At 34.1% G+C, this 26,280-nt stretch overlaps 3 protein-coding genes across 5 annotated transcripts in view; 1 reads left to right on the forward strand and 2 right to left on the reverse strand.

Annotated features, from left to right (window-relative positions):
- LOC119839799 (major facilitator superfamily domain-containing protein 1-like) overlaps window positions 1-1,267 on the forward strand; it is a 12,190-nt gene extending 10,923 nt beyond the window's left edge. Inside the window, exons 8-11 of the mRNA XM_038366243.1 lie at window positions 54-151; window positions 269-381; window positions 579-672; window positions 957-1,267. Of these exons, the coding sequence (XP_038222171.1) occupies window positions 54-151; window positions 269-381; window positions 579-672; window positions 957-1,152 (501 nt within the window). The 3' untranslated portion in view covers window positions 1,153-1,267. The remainder of the gene's footprint in view (window positions 1-53; window positions 152-268; window positions 382-578; window positions 673-956) is intronic.
- Window positions 1,268-1,339: 72 nt separating this feature from the next.
- On the reverse strand, window positions 1,340-5,462 carry LOC119839783 (carcinine transporter). Of its 2 annotated transcripts, none has more exons than XM_038366233.1 (8): window positions 5,325-5,462; window positions 4,905-5,141; window positions 4,412-4,579; window positions 3,933-4,191; window positions 3,220-3,846; window positions 2,955-3,136; window positions 2,498-2,676; window positions 1,340-1,796 (listed from the first exon to the last, which is right to left on the reverse strand). In XM_038366233.1, the coding sequence occupies exons 1-8, from the start codon at window positions 5,373-5,375 to the stop codon at window positions 1,604-1,606; spliced, it is 1,896 nt and encodes a 631-aa protein (XP_038222161.1). In that variant the 5' UTR covers window positions 5,376-5,462; the 3' UTR covers window positions 1,340-1,603. The 2 variants fall into 2 exon arrangements, with proteins under 2 accessions (XP_038222161.1, XP_038222154.1); XM_038366226.1 differs by having other exon boundaries at window positions 1,340-1,799.
- Window positions 5,463-6,743: 1,281 nt separating this feature from the next.
- On the reverse strand, window positions 6,744-26,081 carry LOC119829900 (junctophilin-1). Of its 2 annotated transcripts, XM_038352608.1 has the most exons (8): window positions 25,663-26,081; window positions 15,696-15,907; window positions 11,691-11,968; window positions 11,220-11,393; window positions 10,694-11,028; window positions 8,932-10,432; window positions 7,634-7,840; window positions 6,744-7,259 (listed from the first exon to the last, which is right to left on the reverse strand). In XM_038352608.1, exons 1-8 carry the CDS (start codon window positions 25,890-25,892, stop codon window positions 7,173-7,175), a joined length of 3,024 nt encoding a protein of 1,007 aa, XP_038208536.1. In that variant the 5' UTR covers window positions 25,893-26,081; the 3' UTR covers window positions 6,744-7,172. The 2 variants fall into 2 exon arrangements, with proteins under 2 accessions (XP_038208536.1, XP_038208544.1); XM_038352616.1 differs by lacking the exons at window positions 8,932-10,432; window positions 10,694-11,028; window positions 11,220-11,393; ... (1 more) ...; window positions 15,696-15,907; window positions 25,663-26,081 and adding an exon at window positions 7,959-8,306.
- Window positions 26,082-26,280: the final 199 nt, after the last annotated feature.

Raw genomic sequence — 26,280 nt, forward strand, 5'->3', positions numbered from 1 at the left:
CAATCATATTATCTAAATTGATACATAATAGATGAAACCATTGACTGTTTCAGATCTCACTGGGAGTGTCATACTCCCTCCTAGCTAGTGGTTTGTGGCCGCTTGTAGCTATGATTGTTCCTGAAACACAATTGGGTACAGCCTATGGAATGTAAGCATTATTATTTTATTTCCATTTTTTCCTCTTATGATTTTGTCTAGAATATAAAATGATAAAATATATAACTATTACAATAGAATTCTCATGGATGGATAAAAAAAATTACAGATGTCAAGCAGTGCAAAATCTTGGACTTGCCACTGTGATCATATTTGCAGGAATGATTGTAGACAAATATGGGTATTTAATGTTGGAGATGTTTTTCTTGGGATGTCTCTTTAGTGAGTATTTAATAGATCTATATGTATGTGTATTACACAACAGTAAGAAAAATCTAAAGTGCATGTTGGAATAACAAATAGAAATAAGGCATAGTCTACTAACTACCAATTCTTATACTAGTGTTATCGTATAAATATCATCAATTAATTAAGGAATGCGCATCACGTTAAGAAAAATGTTCCCATTAATATTGCAGTTGCTTTGATTGCTGCAGTACTTATATACATTTTGGACTCCGCAAACTCTGGTGTACTTAATTTGTCCACACATGAAAGAGAAGCATTAAAAACGTAAGTATTATTAAGCAAATAAATTAATTTTATATGTTTTAATGTCATAAAAATAATGTTTACTGGTCTGTTACTAAGTACAAACTACAATTTTTTTTAATATGTCTTACATTGGAAAAAAAAAATTCCAGCATCCATCTTTATTAATAAAATACGTATATTTTCACGAACAAGAAAAAGAAAAGATAAAGTTAAATACCAAAATGCTAGAATTCGTTAACTTTCCTGCTATATAGCAAATTTAATAGTATGCATATTCTTATATAAAACATATCTCGTTTCAGTCCCATTATACGTACTGACGAAAGAGCAAATCTCTTGGACCACGTGGACAGCTCGGACCAAGAGGAAGTTGACGCGAGGATCGATTCTCAAGATGACAATAATTTAACGCGAGATGACTTAAGTCAGTCTGACAGAATTAGAAGTAGATATATAGCACAAATATTGCCAAATACTAACATTCCTGATAGACAGTAGGTAAGATAATGCAAATGGATGTAAATATTTATTATGAGTATATTATTAGTATATGAGATAAAATGCATACTATTTAGACGTAATTATTATTGTTAAAGATATTATTATACAATTTTAAATAAATGAAACTATGCAAATATATTTTATATTTATTATTTTAATTATTATAAGTATCACATATATAAAGTAATTCTTAGGTAGAACGGTATATATAAATTTATATTGACTGCACTAAATTAATATAGTTCATATCTCCTAATTATACTATCGCAATTCGCATGATTTTCGGTATAAAAAATGAAGAAAACGTATTTTTCTTTTAAATATTTTGAAGCAATTAATGTTTAGGTAAAACATTTAATTAAAAACAGTTCATACAAATTAAAACGTGATAATCATGTACAAAATGACACACATGGCACTTGTTACGGCCGCTATAATTCGTGGGACACTAAAACCAATAAGTCATCTTTAAATTGCCGTCCACATCTCGCTGTGTCTCCAGAATGCTCGCTTGTCGTACTAATTTCTTCATAGAATTACGTCGAATCGGTCGCAAGTCTGTTACTTCATCTTCTAAAATTGGAGCTTGAGTCAACTCCAGTTGGTCTAAGTTTTCATATGAATCACCCTCGGATGCAATTCTTCTGGGAACAAGTTTTACGATTATTGTTTTATTATTTATATTTGCATGCAATGCATATAAGGAATTATTTTCGTTTCTATATAAGCCCTTCTAAATTACTGCTGTACGTATATAAATTGACTGAATTCAAATCAAAACGCGTCGACACGAATTGGGCTAGCTCGAACCGGGGAAGCACCCCTACAGAAAACCGGCGTGAAATAATAGCATGCTATTGTGTTTCGTACGGTGAGTGGGGGAGCCGAAAGCCCATATCCTTTTCCTTACCCTTCCCAGTCCTTTCCTTTATTACTCTCATCAATCCTTTCTTAATCCCTTCCCAATTTAAAGTCGACAATCCATTTGTAGAGGCGTAAGGTCTGCAATTGACCTTATGCCTCTCCAAATGTTCATGGGCGGTGGTAGCGCTTACCATCAGGCGACTCAATAGCTCCATTACCAACATTGACATAAAAAAAAATATTAAAAGCGAAATCCTCTTAAAATATAACGGTATTATCGATTATATTTATTTTTTTATTATTTTGATTGGCTTAACAAATAGTATAACAGTAAGAAATTATTTAACAACAACTTTATCTAGATACGGGTGTAACTTGGACACCCATAACATTATCCACAGATATTTTTATGCATGCAACAAATGTGTATAATTCGTCTTTGTAGTTAACTTTGACAAAAAAGTATCCATGATATTACCTGGGCCCTCCACAACTCCAGCAGTCTTTATATGTCCAATCTTTGCCAAATTCTTCGCCTTCCTCAGCAGTTTGTGGTAAAGAGGTATGAAGGGTCTCTGGCAAGCGGAGTGCAGTTAATCCTCCAATAACGGCCACACCGCCCATTAACACCAATGGCAGCACTAAATTACTCGTACCCTAATTTCGAAAATAAAATGGTCATATATTCGTGCTGATTTATATGATTATGCTGTTGCTCGCGACTCCGCTCGGGTGGCCAATGAAATTTAATAATTGTTATACACGCATTTTGAATATAGTCTCAATTTCATAGTGATTTAAGTGCACATTTTAATCGATTTGATGCCTATTTATATCCAGACACGAAAATCATTAAATAAAATCGCTTCTTTGCGACGATAAACACACTTTCGCATTTTTTAGTATCAATAAGGATTTAAAATAATTTAACTTACTAAATAGTTAATAAAAGGTATTATTATCAAACCCAGCCCTCCAATATACGCTGACGTTCCAATCCCCACACCTCTTAATTCTGTTGGATAGAGTTCGCCAGCATATGGATATATAATTAAAAATGAAGCTGATATAAAACATTTCGATATTAAATACAGAATTAGGGTCTCGTTTTCCGCATCTATAAACATATGTTATAAATTAGGAAATAAATATTATTTAATAAAAAATAATCATAGAAATAACATTGTTATCGAATCTTACCATTGGGCAAAAGTACTGTGACTATGCAAAAGATGCCGCTGATGACCATTGATAAACACAAAGGCCAGCGACGGCCTACTTTATCCATAAGTATCCAACACACGATATAACTGGGGATTTCCACCGCAGATGATAAGAAGAAACTCATGTACTGATTGCTTCCTATTGCTGGCCCATAATAACTGAGACCGACGTACACCATCTCGGAAGCACACCAGTTCAGTGTTATTAGAAATGTCTTTAGTCTCATATTCGGAGTTTTACATAAGGCAAAAGCACTGGCTGATTTTGTTTCTTTTATTCCATTTTCTTTTTGCTCCAAAACTTGTTTTTGTAATTTTGCCGTATACTCTTCTGGTAATTGTTTACCATTCACTCTCGCAATCGTTTTTAGTATATTGTTAGCTTCTTCGAGCCTTTCTCTCATTAATAACCATCTTGGGGATTCGGGTAAAACGAACCAATACAAGTAGTAAAAGAAGAAGGGTACAGATGTTGCTAGAGCGAGGGACCTCCAATCACGCAATACGTATGTCACCCCAGAGAGTAATATAAGACCCAGAGTGTAAAATATACAAGTCATTACAGTTACAAATGACCTGTAGTTTGGTCCAGCTAATTCTAAAGCTGAAAATGTTCTTCTATTACTTAAGAGAGAAAAAATTTACTGTCCCTGTATATTTATATAAATAGTTTATTTGATATGAACTTACATATTATAAATGGTATTTGATATACAGCAGGAATCGTCAATCCCACTATCACTCTTGCCAAGACCCAAAACCAATATTCATGTGCATAAGCGGTCATTAAACTACCCAGTAATAAAGTGGATAGACATGCAAAAAAAGTCTTCTTTCGACCGATTCGATCGTTTAAAATCCCAAACGAATAAACACCAATAGGTCCTCCGACATTTAAAGCAACTAAACCTAAGGTTGGGTAAACATCATATTCACAAACTAAATCAAACTGGAACATAAATGAAAATAATATAGTATTACTACATTATTACATTAAATAAAAATGCTCATAGCAATACAAAATAAAATAATTCGTTATATTGTGCAATAACATTGTAATAAATAATATAATATTGGAATAAATAAATGATACTTGTGCTATAACTTGTTTTAAACATTAAATTTATATTAAATATACTTATATTGTTTCAAATAATTTTTAAACTTACGTCAATGACCACTGAAGAAATTACTTCCGAAGTATCATATTCATAGCCATTTAAACATGGCTCTACAGGCCAACTCTCATTTATTAGTATTGTACCGTTTGTTTGTAAAATATGTGACCAATTGACGGCGTACCTAAAGCAATTTTCAAATGTGTTGTTCTCGTTTGCCTGGAAACATTTATCAGTTTAATATTAAATTCAATTAAAATATTAATTTCAATTTAGAATTCGGTTTTTGCTGATTCCTTTATTAATCCACTTTTTTTATAAGTAAATCTGTTGTATAAAATCTTTTAATATCCGTTATACTGTTATATACTCACAGTAGTGTTAAGGCTAACTACTTCAATCATTTCGTTTCAAAATTTATAAAAAAATAAATAAACATTGTATGAATTATTTTATAACTAATAATATTGTTTTACAATACTAATCATTAGTGCTTTAGGTGTATGTTATTAGTGTAGACTAATGATCCATTTGAACGGTATACCTTTTTTGGGATAGCCATCAATTTTCTCTCTTCTAGTGAGAAATTTTTCAGTTCTGGCACAAGACACCAATGGTCTGGAGTGTCTGTCATAAAAAGCTGATTGAAGGCACAAAAACCACACGGAAGGCATGCTGGTAGGCATACGAACCACAGTAAACACTTTTGATAAATCCCGAATTCTCCTATTTTTGGCAGCAAATCGTCTAAATCAATGCCATCATCATGTATCTCTTTTGCCTTAAAAATGTTTTAAAATTTAAAACACTCAATTAAATATCGCTTTTAAAAACAAAATAAAAGACAGCATTTTCGAAATTAGTTTGTAGTTAATGGTGCACAATGATTCAGTAAAATAATTTCATTTATTATCTATATAAACCACTTTCAAGTAGCGAAACATAATTAATTAATAAACAATACCGGGGTATTTTGTGTATTGTAGCTTTCTGAATCTAATATTCGCTCCGACATTATGTGCGGTTTATTTACGCGCGTTAACTGTTATTTGAATCGGATAAGGGCAACTGACGTATATTCATGACTTCTGGCTTAGCTACCTTGGTATTGGCCGAAGCCATACAGTATTAATCTAATTGATTAAAGAAAGATGGATACATGGCGAACAGAGCTTAGTAAAATGTTTCCGTATTATAAATGACATTGCTCCAATTAAAATACGTGTTAGTATGTTATTAGAGCTAAACTATTGTTAATTATGTTTCGTTTTTTGTGCGAATGCATATTCAGTAAAAGAATAACGAATGGAATATCAGCAATACTCGTATATACTCGAATAGTTTACTTTTTGTCTTTGTTAAATAAAAGCAAGTGAAGTTTGTAAGTTTTGCTTCCGCTCCAATAGGGTTCAGCCAAGTATGCTCACTTAGTGTAACACTGCTCTTTATTACGTTTGAAGCTACACCGTCGATTCTTATTATGCAAAAGCTGATTGAAATTTTTTTAGTTAGTTACGAATTATGCTAGTAAAACCATCACTATTACAGGACTAATTTATTGTGTATACAGTAATATTGTATGTGGAACCTTCAAGTGATTTCTTTGATTACTTAATAATCGGAGAATATGAAGTTGAATAGGCTTTATTTACAATGCTTAGTATAATATAAAAGGTAATACCTTCTTTTATGGTGGTTGAAGCACTGGGGCGAGATAAGAAAAACATTGTATTTACTTTTGTTAAAATACTTTATTTGTGAAACGTAGATAAAATCGATACAAGTAATTAAAACTCTTACGGGTAACTTATATTTTTTACACAATGAAACTGCGAAAATTGCCTTGTATTAAATTAATAATTTAACGTTTGCACGTCTTCCCACAACTTTCGTTGTAACAGTATCAGTACTTATGTACATCAACAGTCTCATTCACACACTTCATGTTAATTTTAATTATTAATTAAACATAGAAAATAATTTTAATTGTTCGATATATAAAATTTACTTTAATAACAATAAATTGACGTTGTTTACAATATTATAATCTACATTCTTGAAAATGTGGCGCACCAATAAGTCGAGCTTAGACGTCCGTAACTTTTTGTAAAAGTTAATTACATAATTATACAACATCTCATTTATATATTAATTTATATTTACTTTAAAAGTATATTAAAGAATAAAAGAGATTGCATTCTCTTTAAAGATAAGAAAATAGTAACTCTTGCATAAACAATTTAAACAAAACATGAAACAATAAATAATCCTTGTGAATCCTTATGCTATAATGAAGGCTTAACGATCTGATTTTATAATTATTTACAAATATATAACGTAAATACATATATAAATAATTTTCTTTTGGGTAACTTTAATGTGCGTTATCGTTTACATTTATATCGAAAAATTTTGTTTAATATTGTAATATATATTTTCCCCCCGCCTAAATGAAACAGCAAACGCCTACAATATGCAGGCTAATCAAAGCGATCGGTATGCATATATCCTCCGACGGGACAAGACTTCACTCACACGTAGTTGCTTGTTGCGATCTAAAAGTTGGGGCTTTTTTGCACTTGGGTACTGAATTTTAAGTACATAACACACTTTAACACATCTTCAATGAACACTTGCAAACCAAAGTTCCTTAATCATTAAAGGAATAGTTTTCTTTGATTTTCTTACATTACATGTTTGTATAAAAATGTTTCTATACAAGGATCGCAAAAATGTTATTTGATTGTAATATTATAATAAAAAAGAGGCATTATTGTGATGTAGAAAGGCGCGGGTGCGCCACTCGCCGACGCTACGTAAGCAGCTTAAAGAACATTATCCCTAATGAGATGTTAATAAATAGCACTAAGATTACTAATTGCTGCCGCGAAAACCAGTCCTGAAAGTAAAAAAAAAATAATATTAATAACAAGTGCATGCTAAATACAAATTATAAATAATAAAAGAAAGCAGAATCTGTAAATCGTTATATAAACATATTAAAATTCTCGTCTTACAATGTTGGTTACCATACTCCGTCGAAACGGCTGGACCGATTGTCATGAAATTTTGTGTGCATATCGGATAGGTCTAAGTATCGGCGAACGTCTTTTTATACCCCTAAATGATAAGACTTAGGCACAACAGCGTTTGCTAGGTCAACTAGTAATTTATATTGTTTGTAAGGAATTGATGTTAAGAAAAGTAAAGTTTGTCTCCAGCGAAACAAATAATGATTCGTATACAAACAATTAAATTCAAATGCAACGTTACCTTGACTTGCGGACTGACTAAATACAGAAGAGGGTTAGCCCTCAGTTTTTCGGATTCTTCGTGCATTCGGCGCACCTCCTCGCGTCGCGCGGATCCCAGCGCAGAGACCTCCTCCCGCGACATGCCTCCGCCGTCCGGCATCCGCGGCATTCCTGCTACATCTGGCAGAGACTTCTTACGCTGCAACGCTTGTGGCGTACTAAGCATCTGAAATATCAGGCCAAAATGATTCTTGACTGAACTTCACATCGATTGAGGAATAAATTATGCCTTGGAGATGATAATGTGTGGTGATTGTTTGGATTGATTCATTTTATTTTGATACCTCGACGGGAGGAACATTAATCCAGCTCTCAGAGGCACGCCGGGCGAGAATCGCCGGTGAGCACATGAGATCTTCATCTTCTTCTTCCTCCACGTACCACATATTTTAATCGACCTCCACTTTCACTTGATAAGATTTTATTCTTATTGTATAATAAGTATATAGTTTATTAAATTCGTTCAAATTTTATTATCTTTAAATTAAACCATATCGTCGATAACCTTAATTTGATGGCCTTAATAATAAACACTTTAACGGTTTTTGTTTATTTTATCAAATATTCGGAATTTCCTATTTATATCTAGCAAGGAGGTGATGCGCGGAAAGCGGCAACGAATGACTGTCTCAAATTAGAAATAGAACGGGCTGGCGAGCTCCCGCCGCCCACCGCCTACTGAGCCAAACGTATCGTAGGTACCTACAGCTATCTACATACATGCATTAAATGTTCCTATTCATCACTTTCACGACTTGCATATGCTTAATGATAGTAGTACGATATTTAAATCTATGGTATTTATTAAATTTCATAATTTTAATACTAGTAACACTCACTGAAAGTCATTGTCTATTATTACTTGACTACGATGTTTTAAATAGTATTTTTTAACCTTTTGTACACATGCCAAATGCTTTTAGTTAGTGCGGCTATTACATTAGATGAAATTAAATTTGTCACATTTAGTTTTCAGGCTAGAATTAGACTAATCCTAATGAACATTCTATTAGTCTTGTTTTTATTATAATGTATTTAAATTTACACTACGAGTGAATAATATCTTCATGCTGTGCATCGTTTGTGCATCAAAAATTAATATTTTAGAATACGGGAATAACTAAAAAAATTTAATAATCTTTTCTAAAGTGTGTAAATAGGTATATCATGGTATATTATTAGAACATTAGTATAAGAAATACTTATTAGCGATAAAAATAATCAAGTTTAATAAGTTCACAATAAAATATGTCTCACCTTCCGACCTCCCCCGCCGCCACCGCCACCGCCACCGCCTCCTCCCATTGGTGCTGGTGGTGGAGGTGTTGGATTTTGAGTCACATACAGGCTCTCCGTACGTTTAGGTTGATAGGGAGACGGTGAAATTTCTTGTCCGAGTGTCCGCTTCCTTAATAATGTATCGTCAAAAGGCTGGCTTTCGCGAGATGGAGCGCGGGAGATCGATCCCCGGCCAGAGGCTAAATGTCCATTGCCCGCTGGGGTTGCGGCACGGGACGGAGGACGTGATGAAGACGTCGGTTGTGGTGCTATTGAGCCAGACCTTGAACCACTACTTGGAACTGCAGCTTCTACAGATGGTTGTCTAGAACGCCTTCCATACCTGTCTACACTTGAATCTCTGCTAGGTGGTCTTTTATAGTGATCAAAATAATCAATAGAAGGTCGACTTGTGCTTTGCCTGGCAACGCCTTCACCATTCATCACATCTTGATCGGTGGTAGTCTGTCGATATTGTTGTTGGTCTATATTTTGTTGGCGATATAATTGTTGGTCTGAGGCTTGCCTATAGTTTTGTTGATCTGTTGATTGTTGTCTATACAATTGTTGTTCTGGTCCCTGTCTGTAGCCTTGCTGGTCAGTAGGTTGTCTGTATATTTGGGAATCTGGCTGTCTATAACCATGTTGATCTGTGTTAGGCATTTGCCTGTCTAACGGTCCTTCTGAATGAATAGTACCAGTACGTAACTCATTTCTACCATACACCGCTGTACCGCCGTCCACGTATGTATTTCCTTGGGGGTCATGTCTCGGTTGAGCTAGAATACTTTGGCGACGCGGTATTCCTGGTCCAGTATTCCATTCTTGTGGAGGCATTCGTTGATTAACTGACGGCCGCGTAGCTGAAGACAATCGTCTGTCTTGGTTAATGTATTGTTGATTGCTTTGGTCGATATTTTGTTGCTGTTGTAAACGATAGGTAGCAGCTTGATTCAGTGGAGTAGAACCATACATACTCGTCGGTTCACCGCTATATTGTTTTTGATTGTCTATAGCTGGATTTTGTATATTACTAGAAGTGGCCCACGTGTCTTGTGATGGGTTATAGTAAGAGTCATAACCAGTTCCCATATTTCTGTCATCAGTGTTGTAAGCGGTATTGTTTACAAGTCTTGGATCGACTGTTTGTCCCGGTTTTGTATATTGTGCAGACGGTCTTCTAGAGGAAATCGCGTTTGGAATTTTATTCATTTGAGGAAGTTGTGTATGTGTCGGAGGGATGTGATTTGGAATGCTCTTTCCGTCCAAGATCTTTTCAGATTCTTGTACTGGGGGTGCCGTTACATGTGAATCATAGGGCTTTTGCCTATATCTTTCTCTTAAACCTATTCTGTCAAATCCAGGATGCTTGAAATCAGGAGCAAACTGCTTAGCAGTAGCTTGTGCTATATCACAGTCTTCTTTGGCTTGGTCTGCCGATTCATCGGCTTGCTCGGCTTTCCCCCGGGCTGTTGCTGTCCTAAAATAAAAATTATATATAAATATTTAAATCTTGTAAATAATAACAGTACATGTTTAATAAATCAGATTTCTTGTATGTGTTTATTCAAAAGTCGGGTATGTTCTGTTGCTATTAAATATTATTTAATAACAAAGTGATTCAAATATATTGAATACAGTTTTTTTTAATTAATCCTTGTTTAACACATCCAGAATAATTTTTAGTTAAGGATCAAAGTGGTTTATTTGAAAACATTCAATTTAATAGTATGTATGTTACCTGGAAATAGCGATATCAGCTTTTTGCAATGCAATTTTTGACGCTCGCTGTGCTGCATTTACTGCTGAGTCAATACGTTCTCGAAATTTGGCTGAACGCATTAAAAACATATGTTTGCGTTTCTGGCTGGTAATTAGGACATTATTTTTATATTTTCCCTCTTCCCTTGTCCCATCTCTGAATGTTGTTACACCATAACCGTACTTTCTATTCGAAAACCATTCACCCTCGTATCGAAGACCATCACTGCGCTCGCTGATGCCAAAACCAGTGCGTTTATCATTTTTCCATTCCCCCATATACGTTTCGGTAACACCGGCATCTATATGTTCATCCTGGAAAATATTTTTATATAGAAAACGTATTTGTTGCTATTAATATTTCGTATTATATTTAACTTGTACACATGACCGTAATGTGTCTTACATTACAGATTTAATAAGAGTTTCGATCGTTCTGCGAATTATTTGTTTGTATTTGATAGTTTGATTGTATATCCTGTACTAAATATATGTATATGACACACCTCGACTATGAAGCTAGTATTAGAGTTGGTATGCATAGAGACGCGAGTGGTGGCTGAATGCGTGCTCTCGACTGACGACACCCAGGATGAGGCCGAGCCCCCCGAGCCCCCAGACCGCACCGAAGCTGTGCCCCGAGGGTCCAAGTCGCCAGCGCTGCGTTCTCTGCGAAACCTCTGCAGACAATGCAATAATATTTATATCGACTTATATTGTTATAACAATGTAATGGTTCATATATTTTGGTATCGACAATTATTATGGTTACCTACGTGTATTTTGATTAGTAAGCATTTGTAGCATACTTTGTTGTTTTGTCCGTTGACGATTAAATGTTGCGTGTTGGATTCTTAGGAATCATTTAAATTTATTATTTTTTTTTTTACATCAAATGAGACAAAACTAAGCTTAAGCTATCATTTGTTATCTGCGGTAGTTAATACAGTATTTCGACATTGGCGCAAGGCCCTTACATTGAATAGTCCTTTTTTCGTTTTTTCACCCAACGAGCCTCTTCTTCTCGACGGCTCGTCGGAATTTGTTCTAAGTACAAAACCACCCCGCGCTTCGTCCATACGGTTGTTCCGCCTGTCCGAAGGGTCGGGGATGCCAGTCGCGTCGGCCAAGGACGACATGGAGCCGCGATGTTCGCGCGCACCGCCGCGGTAGTGCGACGCCAGGCCGAAGGGCGCGGACGTCCTGACGCCGTACCCGTGCCGGAGACCTCGCATCCATTGTCCTTGATATGTTCCTGTTTATAAGAAAGTATAATATAAGTTAGTAATTGGTTTTGGTCTGGATAAGAAATTTTATTTTTTATACTTCACATAGTTCACGAAGGTTGGTATAAGTACCTGATCAGTGTTATCACATCTTAAGTTCCCCGTAATATCCAACTGATATATATTGATTTAAAGTCGCTACACATATCAAGCTAGTAGTACAATAAAAAGAAAACTATGTAAAGCTTTGTACCTTCACAGTTAAATAATCTTGTATAAATTCTCTCTCAGCAAGATCGTTATTCCAATCGACGGGATAATAAATTCAAGGTTAGCTTATCGAGGTCGAGTGAATATTAATTTATAACTACATAATTAATAATTATTATTTACGAAGTATATATGTAATAATTATTTATTACAGCAAGAGGGTCTAGACAAGTGGCTTACGCTTCAAAACATTTCCATTTCTACTAACGCGACGGTCGAGGTAACGTCAGTAGATTGGTAACCAAGTGTACAATAAATTTTGCGTATGGACGTTTTACTGGATCGTACGACAAAACAATTATATACAAACAAACTGCTATCTTTCAAAAAAATAGCATCCAATTGAATAAAAATGTGTAAAGGTTAATAGATGTGGCATTTCAAATTATCAGATAAATATGCAAGTTTTTCACCCACACTTCTTCATTATGCGTAGCCCACAAAAGCCCTAAGGTGTGCGTTTTATTTAAAAAATACAAATTTGATAAAAGAAACACACCACGGCACTTCATCAGCTGATTATAAAATTGCCATTTCGTTTCGTTTTCTACAAGGAGATGGCGAACTCTTAAATTGTAGCGCTAATAAAACGTTTCTTCGTAACATAAATATGAAAACTAATGACAATGGTCCATCCATTTAGAAGTTCTTTACGCTCGACCATGTAACGAATCGTTATGTCAATCCCATACATTCTCAATCTATTCTACTAAAGTTTACGCTGATAGAAAGCTTTGTGGGGGCCACATAAAATGAGTCTTAAAAATTAGTCATTATAAAAGTGAGTTGAGTGTAATACATGTTTATCCATCTTTATTTGTAATTAGCTGACATGGCAAACGCTTTTCTGCCTTATCATTTAGGGGTATGAAGAAATAGATGTTGGGCAATTCTCAGACCTACCCGATATGCGCACAAAATTTATAAAAATCAGTTCAATCGTTTTGGTAAAGTTTGGTAACAAACACCGCGACACAACAATTTTATATAATATTAGATTAAATATAAAATAGGTTAAATCGCGTCAAATTCTCAACAATGAAATTTATAGTCGACATTGAAAACTGAAAACTTAAAAAAAAACTCATTAGCCTGTATCTTTACGGGCATCGCATTGAAATTACGTCATAATGGATTCAAATGAATGTCATCATCATCCTCATCATCGTGCCTTGCATGCATGCACGCACATCGCGATATAGACTCGCTTTTTACCCAGATATTAATAGGAGTTTTGTAGTAAGACCTAAGACATGTTTTTGCTAGAAAATACACTCTTAACCAAAGCTTATAAACATATATTTATTTATTTATTTATTCTTTATTGCACACTTTCACACTTTCAAAATATAAAATAGAAATAAAATCTAACAAAAACTAGTATGCAAATGGCGGCCTATATATATATATATATGTTATTATGTACATAAGTATGTAAAAACATTATACGAGCCGATTCTAAGCAATTAAGAATTTGCAGAACTTTACGATCACTTTGTTCCTATAGAATTGAAAAAAAAACATAATTTGACTTTTGTTTTTGGTACAGTTTCAAAGGCTCTACTTCACAGGGAAGCTAAGTCATATAAGTCAACAAGTTGTATTTTCATTATTTAGATTAATAGATTTATGATCACGACTGAACCCGTGCTCATTTCGCTGGGCGTTTAAATTTTTCAGTTAAAAATATATATTATCGGTGGCCCGATAGGAAGACGTATTTCAATACGCACGTATATTCAGTATGCTGCAGCAGAAAAAATACGTTGTTAATCTAAATATAGCGCATAAGCTTAAATTTACGTTGTTTATATATGTATATGTTGTAATAAATTGCAGGAAACCTTATTATTTTAATTAAAGATTATATCATTAAAAATGCATTAGTTTTCAGATAAAAAATCGTATGTACTATGGGCACGTTCGGTAATCCTTATATATTTTGTTTGTATTTTACGTTTTGCGTGCTTATATTAGCGGGAAAGATTAAACGCATTTCTTGATCTTTTGTTATAGCATGAAACAAGCCGTCGATAAGCTTATGTGCCGTTGCGGCGCGCAAAGCAGGCGTGCCCATGCTAATTTTAACCGATGAGGGCCGCAGATGGCGGGGCGTGCAGGGCCAACTCACTGAAGCCATTCACGTTTACAAAACAGCTGAAAAATGCTTATTGAATTTCCCCATCCGAAACATTTTAACAAACAGCTGTTGCTCAACACTTGTATTCATAAATCAAGCCGATTTACCTTCTCATAATCCACCGTTTCAAACTAACGTTTTAGATCGCCTACAAATCGTGCAAAAAGAATTTGATTGTTAATGACAGGTATTTTTGAAAGTACTGCCCACATGATTAGTTTTCGCCATATAATTATAGGAAGATTATTTAAATCGCATTTGTGAATTTATGAATGACGAATCTTAATGTGGTCGTGACTCAACGGCAGCCGTCGAAAGTTACATGACGTTATAGTAGCGTAATGATACCTACCTATGTACTTATAAAATCAATAAGTTCGTAAGTAATCTCGAACAGATTTTTTAATTACATTTGTAACAAATTGTTTAAATACTGTTTTTATACAAGAATCCACCTGTTGTTTTTATATATATAACGGCGTTTTTTTTAACTCACCCATTTGCGAGATTTTTACAAACTCTGTTATATGTATAATATACTAGCGACCCGCCCCGACTACGTACGGCTGCAATGATGCATGTTATATAAATATAAATCTTCATCTCATCACGAAATACGAATCACTTTCCATTTAAAAAAACCTCATCACAATCCGTTTCGTAGTTTTAATGTTAAATATCTAGTAATACATAGGGATATACAGTGGGGACCGATTTTATTTTATGCTATGAAACTATAGTATAACATTTTATAATTTTACTGCGCTCACAGGAATGTGTAAGCAAGGATTGTATAAGCGTTTGGGGTTTTCTTTTTAGTTCACATACTCATTATGTAGGTCATTGGGTGATATTCATGTGTGTGCTATTATTAAGCTGTCGAGAGAAGCGTACCAGGCGGATTTAAGGCATGTATGGGGAAATTAGTTTGCCGCTATAAAATAGATAACGACCGGTAAACCAAGCTTTTATGAATCGTTCCAAACGATGACTAATTTATGAAAACATGTCCGGCATAAAACGTAAGCTACATTTTTTCAATAACTGCTTACAGAAACAAACGTGTCAAAGGATGAGTCAAAATTATTTTTAACCACAAGTATAAGTAGAAATACATTATTATTTATGATATATAGTATTAATCAAAGCAATATATTAATACATTGTACGAACAGGAAACTTTCTGTTTGTTGCCGAACTTTTGTATTGCTAATTCGTTGCCAATCCGGTTTTAATTGTTATGATTAAAAATCCAAAGATTACACAACAGAAGTACGTCACGGTCATGTAAACTGAGGTATTTTTGTCGGCATTCAAATGATTTGGCAATGAGATTGTGTACTGACCGCCATCGGCGTACGTTTCTGAGCCGTATCCATCTTGCAGTCCATTGGCCCAGGTGCCCTCGTACTTGGCATTGCTGGTAGTGCTCTGGCGGACTCCGTAGCGGCCCTTGTAGCCCTGCGTCCACTCGCCGCGGTACAGCCATCGGTCACGTGTTTCAACGCCCAGTCCGTGTCGTTTGCCGTTCTGCCATTGTCCCTCGAACGAACTCCCACTGAAAAACGAGGACAATAATTAGAACAGTAGCCAAATTTTATTGTATTTATTAGTGAAAAATAAAACAGTTTTAAAACTGTTTTGCGTATGTATACGTTACAAAATGTATAATATAACATACAATATTGTATTTAAAAACAAGTTGTGTTTTAAGTTATGTTTTTATTTTACTATTTAAGACTATCATATTTAGTAAGATGATATTTTTTTAGGACTATAAATTTTTAAGGTCTTATCCGAGTTTCTCAGCTCTACATTATACTCTTTATTCGAACTACTTTCTACAAATCCGGAAAAGTATAATTTTATGTTAGTTTTATTACTATCTATCTATATAGATTTTGTGTAAACCTTATCCAGGTAAGTAAGGCCACTATCAGTTACTATCAACAAGTACATGACTAAATAACCATAAACAGGCTCCAGACTACCGACTCCTGCCAACTATGCATAGAGATATTAAACTTTCTCGACCGGGGAGTTTTATGCTAATAACTCTCTCATTTAATCATCCAGTGCTCCCAAGAGAGACATCCAACGCTGTCGAATAGAGCTCACTTATCTGACACCATCAATAAACATATTACTTAATAAAGTATACCTTATATTATTGTGAGCCTAGCACCACCGCCTAAATTGTTTATGGGTGCTATTTATTCTTTACTTTTTCTATACTTTTTGGAGATTCCTAATGACATTATGATGATTCCTAATAAAAATAGGATGTAGGTACTATGTAGCTAAATTGGTGTGTCTTTAGATTTATTCTTTTGATATCTAATAGTTTCTCTAAAAAAGTAAATATGACAATAATACAATTGGCACTACCTATTCGGATAACAGGTAATAAAGAAATACCGACAATATTTATGTGGATTAATCACGAACAATGAAGTATTTGATTAGTTTTTTTTATATTATTCTAAGTTTTGCGAAACAATTATAGTGGCTACCAGTATAGCTACCCTTTCTAACACGATTTTATTAGTTTCACCTATAGGTATTTTTTTTAGCCGACTTTTTTAAAACTTGATTTTGACCACATTAGTTTTTTTGTTTATTTATATTAGATGAATATTTGTATGAAGTCATTAAATTAAAATTATCGTTACTATGATTGATAATATGTGTAGCTATCGATATTTTGCAAATGGAGCTGCATGGAACTATATAATACTTACTGGCAATGTTGTCTATTGTCTAAATTTTGCTAAATTGTGCTCTATCATGCCACTTTTGTTGATAGCTATAGATTTACGAATCAATATCTGTTGAGTTTAGAGAGTTTCTACTAAACATAAAATATGCTATTCAATTACTCATAAGAAAATATCAATATCAATGGTATAATAAAATCAAGCAATAAAATATTTTGTTAAACCAAATATATATAGGATAGTGTGATCAATTTTTAAGCAGGTAGGTCGAACTAGACCAAAGATAAACCTATTGAAGATTTCTCAAAATTCTGAACAAAATAAATCTAACATCAATAATAAACTTTATAAATACTGCCTGGACCGTCCTATTATTTATTATTAACAATATGGATTGAACACACGAGTAGTAAATAGTTATGCAAATGCTACCATTAAACCAAAAACCGTAACATATGGAACATAAAATCAACTAAGCAAACAATTCCAAAGACACTACTAATAAATCATACAACATAGTATTTACTATTTCTAAATTTCACCTACGAGACGAAGGCGAGTAAGTGAAATCGTAAAGTTGATAGGTACAGAAGCCTTTGTCATAATGGCTATACCCGCTTTCCAATTATATTTTCAACATTCATAAGAAATATTTCGCTTTTAGTCAAACCTCGTTAATTACTGGTAGATGAATTGTTAAGGCTCATTTCACTGCTTGATCATTCGAGATTTTACCCATCTTCATTACTCTCTGGTATTTTGTACTATCTTACATACCTTCTTAAGACATTTTCTAAAGAAAATGTTGAAATTTAAAAACGAATCTTATTTATATAACATTTGGTTGCGCTTCACTACCCTATTACATATAACTTATCTGAACGCCTAGGTCGCTAGATAGTAGTCTACGCCGCAGAATACTGAGCTAAATACTTACATTTATATACTGCATTTATAAAAGACTTAAAGCCTTGACCAAATATTGTATATGGGTTAATATAACTTAACCTGTATATAATTTCTTGAGTGGTATATGATTGAAATATATTTAATATATTTGAGTTTTTTAATATTTTTTATAATAATATTTTTTTTAATAATTTGTAGTTGCCATATGAAAATGAAACCACATCTACGGCTCAATATATACTAAGTACATAATATAATACTAAACAGTTTCTTTGTTTGAATGCGATAATCTCTGGAACTACTGGATCGATTTGAAATATTCTTTCATTATTTAATATGTACTTGATCCCTGAGTTCTAAAGGCTATGAATATGACACTGACGAAACCGGATCGGAGCGCTAGTTTATTATATTTCGAAGGGCAGCCTTTGGATAAGAATATGCTTTCTAAGATATGGTAAATCAATAAAATAATATGATTGGTAAATACATCAAAAAGTGGTTTTTGAGATGATTACCAATAATAACGTAAGTTAAGGTAAGGTAAAAAAATACCAAAATAAGACTCGTAGCTTTCTACATAGGTATAAACTTTCCTTAGAAGAATAAAAATGAAATTTTCTTCGACGACAAGAGTCATTAAGACCATAATAAAGTACTTGATATTTAGGGATTTTACGGTAATGAGGATCTTATAATTTTAGGCAAAAAAATAATAACCTACTTGATTACCGACTACGTGGTTTCAAGTGACTTATTTGAATATGATATATACGGCATGGCTAAATGTTCTAAAGTCATGTTGAAATAATATTAAATCGCTAATATAATAAACTATAATAATCCATCGAAGCGTTTAAAAGACCAACTTTGTAAAGTAAACTCAACTTTAAGTTACTTTGTTTACGCTGTATGTTATCTCCGATAAAAATGAACACCATCCTAATATCTCGTTGACATAGCGTAGTAAGATTTGGCAAGATGCTGATTTATATAGTACGAGTATACCAGTCGTAAGCTATCCTGGATATCTAACCCGTTTGATGAGGTGATCAAAATATTAATCAACGTCAATCGTGATTTTGCACGGCACCTGGTGCCTGCGAGAGCAATTCATACATGATTAGAATTTTATGTGATAAGCACCATAAAAATCTCAATAAACTCAAACATCGTCAGAAGTAGGTAAGCCTATAGTGAGCAATACTGAAATTCCTTTTAGATTTTATTAGTTACGGTAAGATAATGGATTGGTCTGTTCCGTTCGCGAATATGAACAACCCAAGCTTAAGCTCTATTTATATCACGCGAGTATTAGGTACATCAGCGCGGCGTAATGTAATATTGCAAGTTTAACCGACAAAGCTCTAATAAACGACGACCTTGAACGTAAACTAGGGCGGTGTCACCTACTCCTTAATTATTCACCCTTGTTTATTATGTTAATGTATTCTCGCTACCTCCCCACTATCGACGTCATAAACAAGCTGCCCACAAAAAACCTTAATAATTGTTTTAAGGTGCTTGCTACCCGAATAAAACTTATAGGTGTATTACGCAGTAATGACTGACAATCTTGTTTTTGTATGCCGACATAATATGGATTGACGTATAAATATTTGCTATAAATGGACGTGAATACCTCTGTTTTAAATTATATTATAACTAGCTGCGCCCCACGGTTTCACCCGCGTAAGTCCGTATCCCGTAGGAATATCGGGATAAAAAGCTTATATGTTATTCCAGATGTCAAGCTGTCTACGTACCAAATTTCATTGCAATCGGTTCAGTAGTTTTTGCGTGAAAGAGCAACAAACACACAAACATCCTTACAAACTTTCGCATTTATAGTATTTGTAAGACTAGTAGGATATCTTAATACCATAATGTTAGTATTCCGCGCCTTTAATGCATATCGCAACGTGTTGCGTTGGGCGGATTTTTTTAATTTATGTACATTGCCTGATGCGTAATTTATCTATTGGAAATTGGAAGCGTTAGAAAGTGTAATAATAATATTGTTTATTGGGGATACATAAAATACCAAATATACTATATATTGGTCCCTAAACTAGGACAATTTGTATATTGGGGACTACTAGACTATACTATCCGTAGGTGCGTATATGTAATTGTTCAAAAGAGGAGATAGCAAAGCTGTACTTAATATTTTAAACAATATAACGACATTCTACAACTCGTTACAATGCTACAGGGCAGCGTTGACCGCCCACGCCTATGACGCACCAACGCTTGTCACGAAAATGACAATGAGTTAGCTATGGGTAGATTCAGAAGTATTTTTGTGACATTATCGTGATTCCAAACACTTTGTATTCACTTATCACAATGTCGCTAATGTATGATAATGAGTAAAGGTTTCGGCGTTATACATAACGACAATCATATGTATACATATATTTACTACGTTGATAATAATTAATTGAAGATATTAATAAACTACTTACTAATTTAATATAACTAATGGAGGCTAAACTATTCTGTAGGAAGTTTCCCGTAGTTTGATAGAGTATCAAAACAGGCGTTACTCATAATTGTTTCAAATAACTGTTCGGATCGTTCGCGGAATTCCAGTCAGCTTGATATTTTAGGAGCATTGCGTAGAGTACGTAGAGAATTAATGAAATTAATGAATATATGGTTGTGAGTATATTATTTTTAGGTATAAATTGGACACCTTTTTTATTTTTGATTAAAAAAAAAGCTTAAGTATCCTAACTATCCTTACCTAATCTATATCGAAATAATAATGAAATAATAATAGAAATAGTAATGTTGAAATTGTAATATTACACTTAAATTAATTGGCATTTATTCATTTTACTTATAATCGCATTTCAATCGCGTAAAATCAGAAAGAATATTGTGACTCACAACTAATTACAACCCAGTTACCCTGCCAATGCACCTAGACAATATTTGGCACTTGTGCCGGTTACTGGCTAAGAAAATGTTAAAAAGTATTAAAGAGAAATAGACTGTGATATAAACGGTTTTATAGTTTGTAGGCAAACCGAGATTAATAAAGCAAAAATGGGCCAATTGTCGGTTTATCAACATTAAAGTAACTTATTAAATGAATTATGCTGCCTTCTGCTGAAGTTCTGATATATATTATCATCAGTTTATAGTATGTATTTAAATATACTGATTTCATCAAATAATATAAAAGTAAAACTTAATTCATAAAATTAAATATCTAACTACGTATCTAATTAAAAAAATATATAATACAATGGTGAAAAAAGTGTGAAGTACAAGACATATTATATACCTAAGTTATTTAAAAGCGCCCTACGTTTTTTTTCAAAATTAGTCTATTTATATACCTATTGTTAATTAACTTAACTTTTATTTATAAGACAGCTGGTGTGGTCTCATTTAAATTTGGTCAAATTCTGACAATTTAAAGGTTCTGTTTTTTGTTAAAAATAATTATTTTGAGGTTCTATTTTGACCAATTTTTTTCGTTGTTGATTCAGGATAATTAAAACCGATTCTGATAAGTGTACAAAATTTTAACTGAAGTCCGTCTTTTTTTTTCTTCTTTCATGTCGCAACGGAGCGACTTTATGGTATGATTATTGTGTCGAGAAATAGGAGTTACATAGGCTATTTTTTTTTATCGCGGGGCTACATCCCATTCCCACGACCATTTAAGATGTGCATTTGAAGCACTTCAAAATTCATGAATTGTCATAGATGGCGCTTTATTATAAATTTTACATGTGTGTGGCATTTATTTGTCATCAGACACGCGAGCCATAATTCATAAATTACATTATTTATTAATTTGAGAATTGAATCAATTCAATACAGTTTTATGTTGCCTTATTAGGTATTGTAATTTAAGGTAATTTAATTGTCTTTAATTGACCGCGATTTTTTTTTGGCTTCAGTGTTAGGTGGGTTTGAATAACTAAAGATTGTTATAGTGCTTTTAGACCGTGCAAATGGCATGCGCGTTGTTTAACAATTTGAAAGTTAGAGACATCAAATAATTATGTGTTATTATAATAAATTATATTACTCTTAATATTAGCTGATAAAGTTGTTTAATCTTTGCGGAGAGCTTCCCTAAATAAATGACTCATCGTGATGCATGAATTGCGTCTGCATAATACAACGTTAATTTTAGTAAAGATACGTAATGTTATCTTATAATACATAAATTAAAACCAAATATATTTTGTTATTCATAGCTTCCTGTGTCGTATCCGTAAATACTTTAAAAGAATAATAGGGAAGGTCGAATGCTAGTCTCTCACATTCGCACGGATACGCAAGCCCTCAATTGTAGGACGGCTGTTTTTTTCCAAACAACAGCGCTGACATTCGTATATTGTACCAAAGATATATGGATACTATATGATTGTACAAAGGTTTGCAGGCAAGTGTTTTTTTTTCTTTTCAGCAAACGCATCTCTGTCTGCATTATGAGTAGTTTCGAACACATATTTACAAGTAAGCTAAAAAACAACTATAAAATTTAAATGGTCGCATATTTATTATAGTTATATACATTTCATATTATACATTCATTCAACAGTAATGGAATAAATATTATTGTGAATATACAAATACTAACGCGTTACAGTTTCACCCGCGTAAAATCTGTATCCCGCAGGAATATCCGGATAAAAAGTTCCAGCAAAATTTCATATCTACGTACAAAATTTCATTGCAGTCGGTTCAGTAGTTTTTGCGTGAAAGATTAATAAATCATACATACATCCATCCATACTTACAGACATTCGCGTTTATAATATAAGTAGGATAAAGGTACCTAGGTAACATTTATAAATTATGCCAGCGATTGTCAAGTATCTTAGGTACATATAAGGCTTGTAGTTGCAACTTGCAACCAAATAGGTCAAGATAGCATGTAAGAGGCTCCATTACACTTGGAGCTTGGTTTACTAACTAGAAGTCATTGTGACGTCGTGTAGTTCTTAGTCGATGGTAGGGAGCGTTTCTATATTATAATGTGTAACTTTTGACCTGGTTCTTGTTCTACTTTTAACGATAAATTCGTTTCTCCAGACTCAGAAGGAACCTAATCCAATAAACTTGTCACAGAGAATGTGGTAGGTCAAAATATTCATCCCTATGTAAGTAAAGCATTTTAATTATTTTGCCCTCGTTTTAATATGTAGCTGATACCATCAACGAAGGCCAAATATCAACCAAATAACCACCGACATATCATAAATATTTTATACTGAAACAGTCACATTTTTTTTTATATATTGCATGATTTAGACAAGTTACGCCCGCCCTTTGGTCGATGCTACTTAAAATGATGTAATTGATGACTTGATGACAAACTTCATTGACTTTCGACTGCTGAAACTACTATTTTATATTGATTCAGTAATTTGTAAAAGCGTGTATAGTCAACATAATAATTATAGATTGATGAATCCATCAAAACTAACTTGTAGCTATCCTATAAAGCGACACTTTAAATGTCGAATCCATTATTATAATTTGATACATTGATGGTTACGTTGAATAACTGAACGTGTACCTATCTAAGTTATAGTATTGGTCCCAGGTTACGATATACATGTATTGAGTTCGAGGCGACGAAAGTCAGTTGTATAGGTCGGAAAATTAATTAGACATAGCTATTATCCAAATTCATAATAAAAGGATTGTTGAATTAAAGTGGTAGATTATATACATATGGCACTGCAAAAGTTATCTCTTATAAGATCTTGATCTCGGAGATTCTTCTGTTTTAGTAACTTTTATAGTAGGTGAAAAAAGTACCTACTCGTAATATCGTACAATAACACAATAGTATGTATTTGCTAGCGTATTTGTATCTTTGTGTTAACACCTTTATTATAACGGTACGTATTCTTATAATATGGGTAAGTATAATATTAATTAATAATAAGATGATTGAAAGGGTCAATCCAGTATTTCCTTTGATAAAATTTAAAAAGATTATTAACACGCTTTTATTAGTTTCAGCTATATGCTTGTATGTAACCGACACCGAACCCATTTTAAATACTTAATAGAAACTCATATATACTTAAATAGAAAACAAGTGAGGTAGGAACTTAGGCATATATTATAGTTTAATATTAAGCGTTACTTATAGAGGTATTATTATCACATGACACATGTAGTGTTATTTTATACTTTAGTGGTCGTTATTTGATAAGCAGTAAGCATCTTCTACTCAATATAACTCAACAAGAACAAGTGTAGCGTTTGTACTTATTTGTTACATCGTATTTTTAATACCATAGCAGGCAACTGAACTCGTGGTTCGCGGGATGGTAAGCGATCACCTCCGCCCATGGACGTTCGCAGAGAGACTGTGCCACTGCTTTGGCCGCAAAAGGAGTAGGTAAGGGATAAGGAAATGTAAGTTGACTATAGATAAGAAGGAATGGACTGGGAAATCCTTCCCAGTCCATTCCTTCTGGAAAAGGAAAGGTGATTATATTTGTTATAAAAGTTACAATAAAAACTATCAAAAACTTATCCACGATGGGAGTAATTGATTATTGAAAAACAAACGAAAACCACCCAACATAATAATTATTTTATCTGGAAATATGACATGGGTTTATATCATTCTTGCGCATATGTTTTTTATATTATTTAATTTTAATTTTCTTTAACGAGGTTTTTGTCAACCTCTCGACCCATAAAACATTTATAAACAATATTTTAAATGACCTATGACATTAAAGTCCAAATGAGCTCAAACAAATTTTCATTCAAATTTGGTGAGTATGGACCCAATTATTCACTATTCAACTTACCTAATTTAAAAGCGTAAGGACATAATTTTTTTGTTTATTTAATGTAAAATTCTTGATATATTATGAAACACAGCTATATTTTTGATAAAGTAAAGTACACAATGTCGCGGGTTCTTTATTTTGATGGAGCAACGACCCGGCGAATGTGGGTTATACGGGAGCAGCCGTCCGCTGAGATTAATAGGAAAGCCTGGCACAGCAACGCATTCTGCCAGAGCCACATACTGTTTGATGTCTGTATATCTCATCTCAATAGTATAATACAGACAATCATTTATTGAAACTCAGATAAAAGCACGCATTAGGTATTGATGAGTAGCCCCGTTTGAATGATTTATTGTGCTTATGTTGTGGGGCGTATAAACCGCGTTTAGCGTTAGACAGACATCTAATTTTATAAATAAAATGTAGTGGTAAGTGTGCTAATCGGTAATTGGAAATAAAATATGCTATTGTCGTTTATAAGGGAGCTAGATTATTTAAAGTCACATGTCAGTCCCCGTGACTGACAAATTGAACATCTGCACTACATTAGCCCCAATTACATTTTATTAAATCGCGTTTTGCTTCCTCTCATCTAACATTGGCATCTAATAGATCTGTTTATTACTATTATAATAGGTCAATTGATACGAGGTCCCGGACAATTTTGTACCTACGGATAGTGTTATCAGTATCTTATCATTATCAGGCGCTACTGATCAATATGTAGATAGATATAGTTTCTCAACTGACTGAAGTATGAGGCACTTTCACCGCTGTTACACGCGTTTTCTAGCGAAACACCGAACTCAATTATTAATAGCGGACTATTTTTGGAGCGGCTTCGGACGCGGATTTCGGGCATGTGCGAGTCCCGGGCTGAGACACTATCTCACCTGGGCCAGGTGTAGACGCCGGATACTTCGAATCCGAAATGCCAGGAGCCGGCATAAGCTCCTTGTCCTTTTGGTCCAGTACACACACCGTGGCCGTGGGCCTTGCCGTCTTCCCAACCACCACAATATGTGCCACCATCGTCAAAGTCGAATCGGCCACCGTTGAGGCCACGCTGCGGGGGATTTCCGCTAGCGGCGTGCGCGGTGTCGGCTAGCTCGCTCGGCTGCATCACGCGAAACCGTGGTGGCGCGGAGGGGAGGGCCTCCCGCGCGCGCCCTCCGCCGAGCTCGCGGTATAAATAAACATCAGCTGGGCATGTCGCGCCGTGGCGCGCCGCCGAGTGAACACCACGGCGGTCCTGCGCGAGGAGTACTGCCGCCGCTGAGCAGCACCCGCCCGCGCCTCGCCCCGCCCGCCCAGCGCACTGCGCAATCCACACGCTTCACAATACACTCACTTCTGTATTCTCTACTAATCACACACTATTGACTTCATTACAATACATTGCTTTTAGTCGACTGTAAAGCGCCTGCAGTCAAATAATGCAGGTCCTTTTATTTTCGAAATAACCTTTAGTAGCTACGAGGAATTCCTTTAAGATTTATCTTCATGTAAGA

The sequence above is a fragment of the Zerene cesonia genome, chromosome 1 (assembly GCF_012273895.1).
Source record: "Zerene cesonia ecotype Mississippi chromosome 1, Zerene_cesonia_1.1, whole genome shotgun sequence".
Taxonomy (NCBI): Eukaryota; Metazoa; Arthropoda; class Insecta; order Lepidoptera; family Pieridae; genus Zerene; species Zerene cesonia.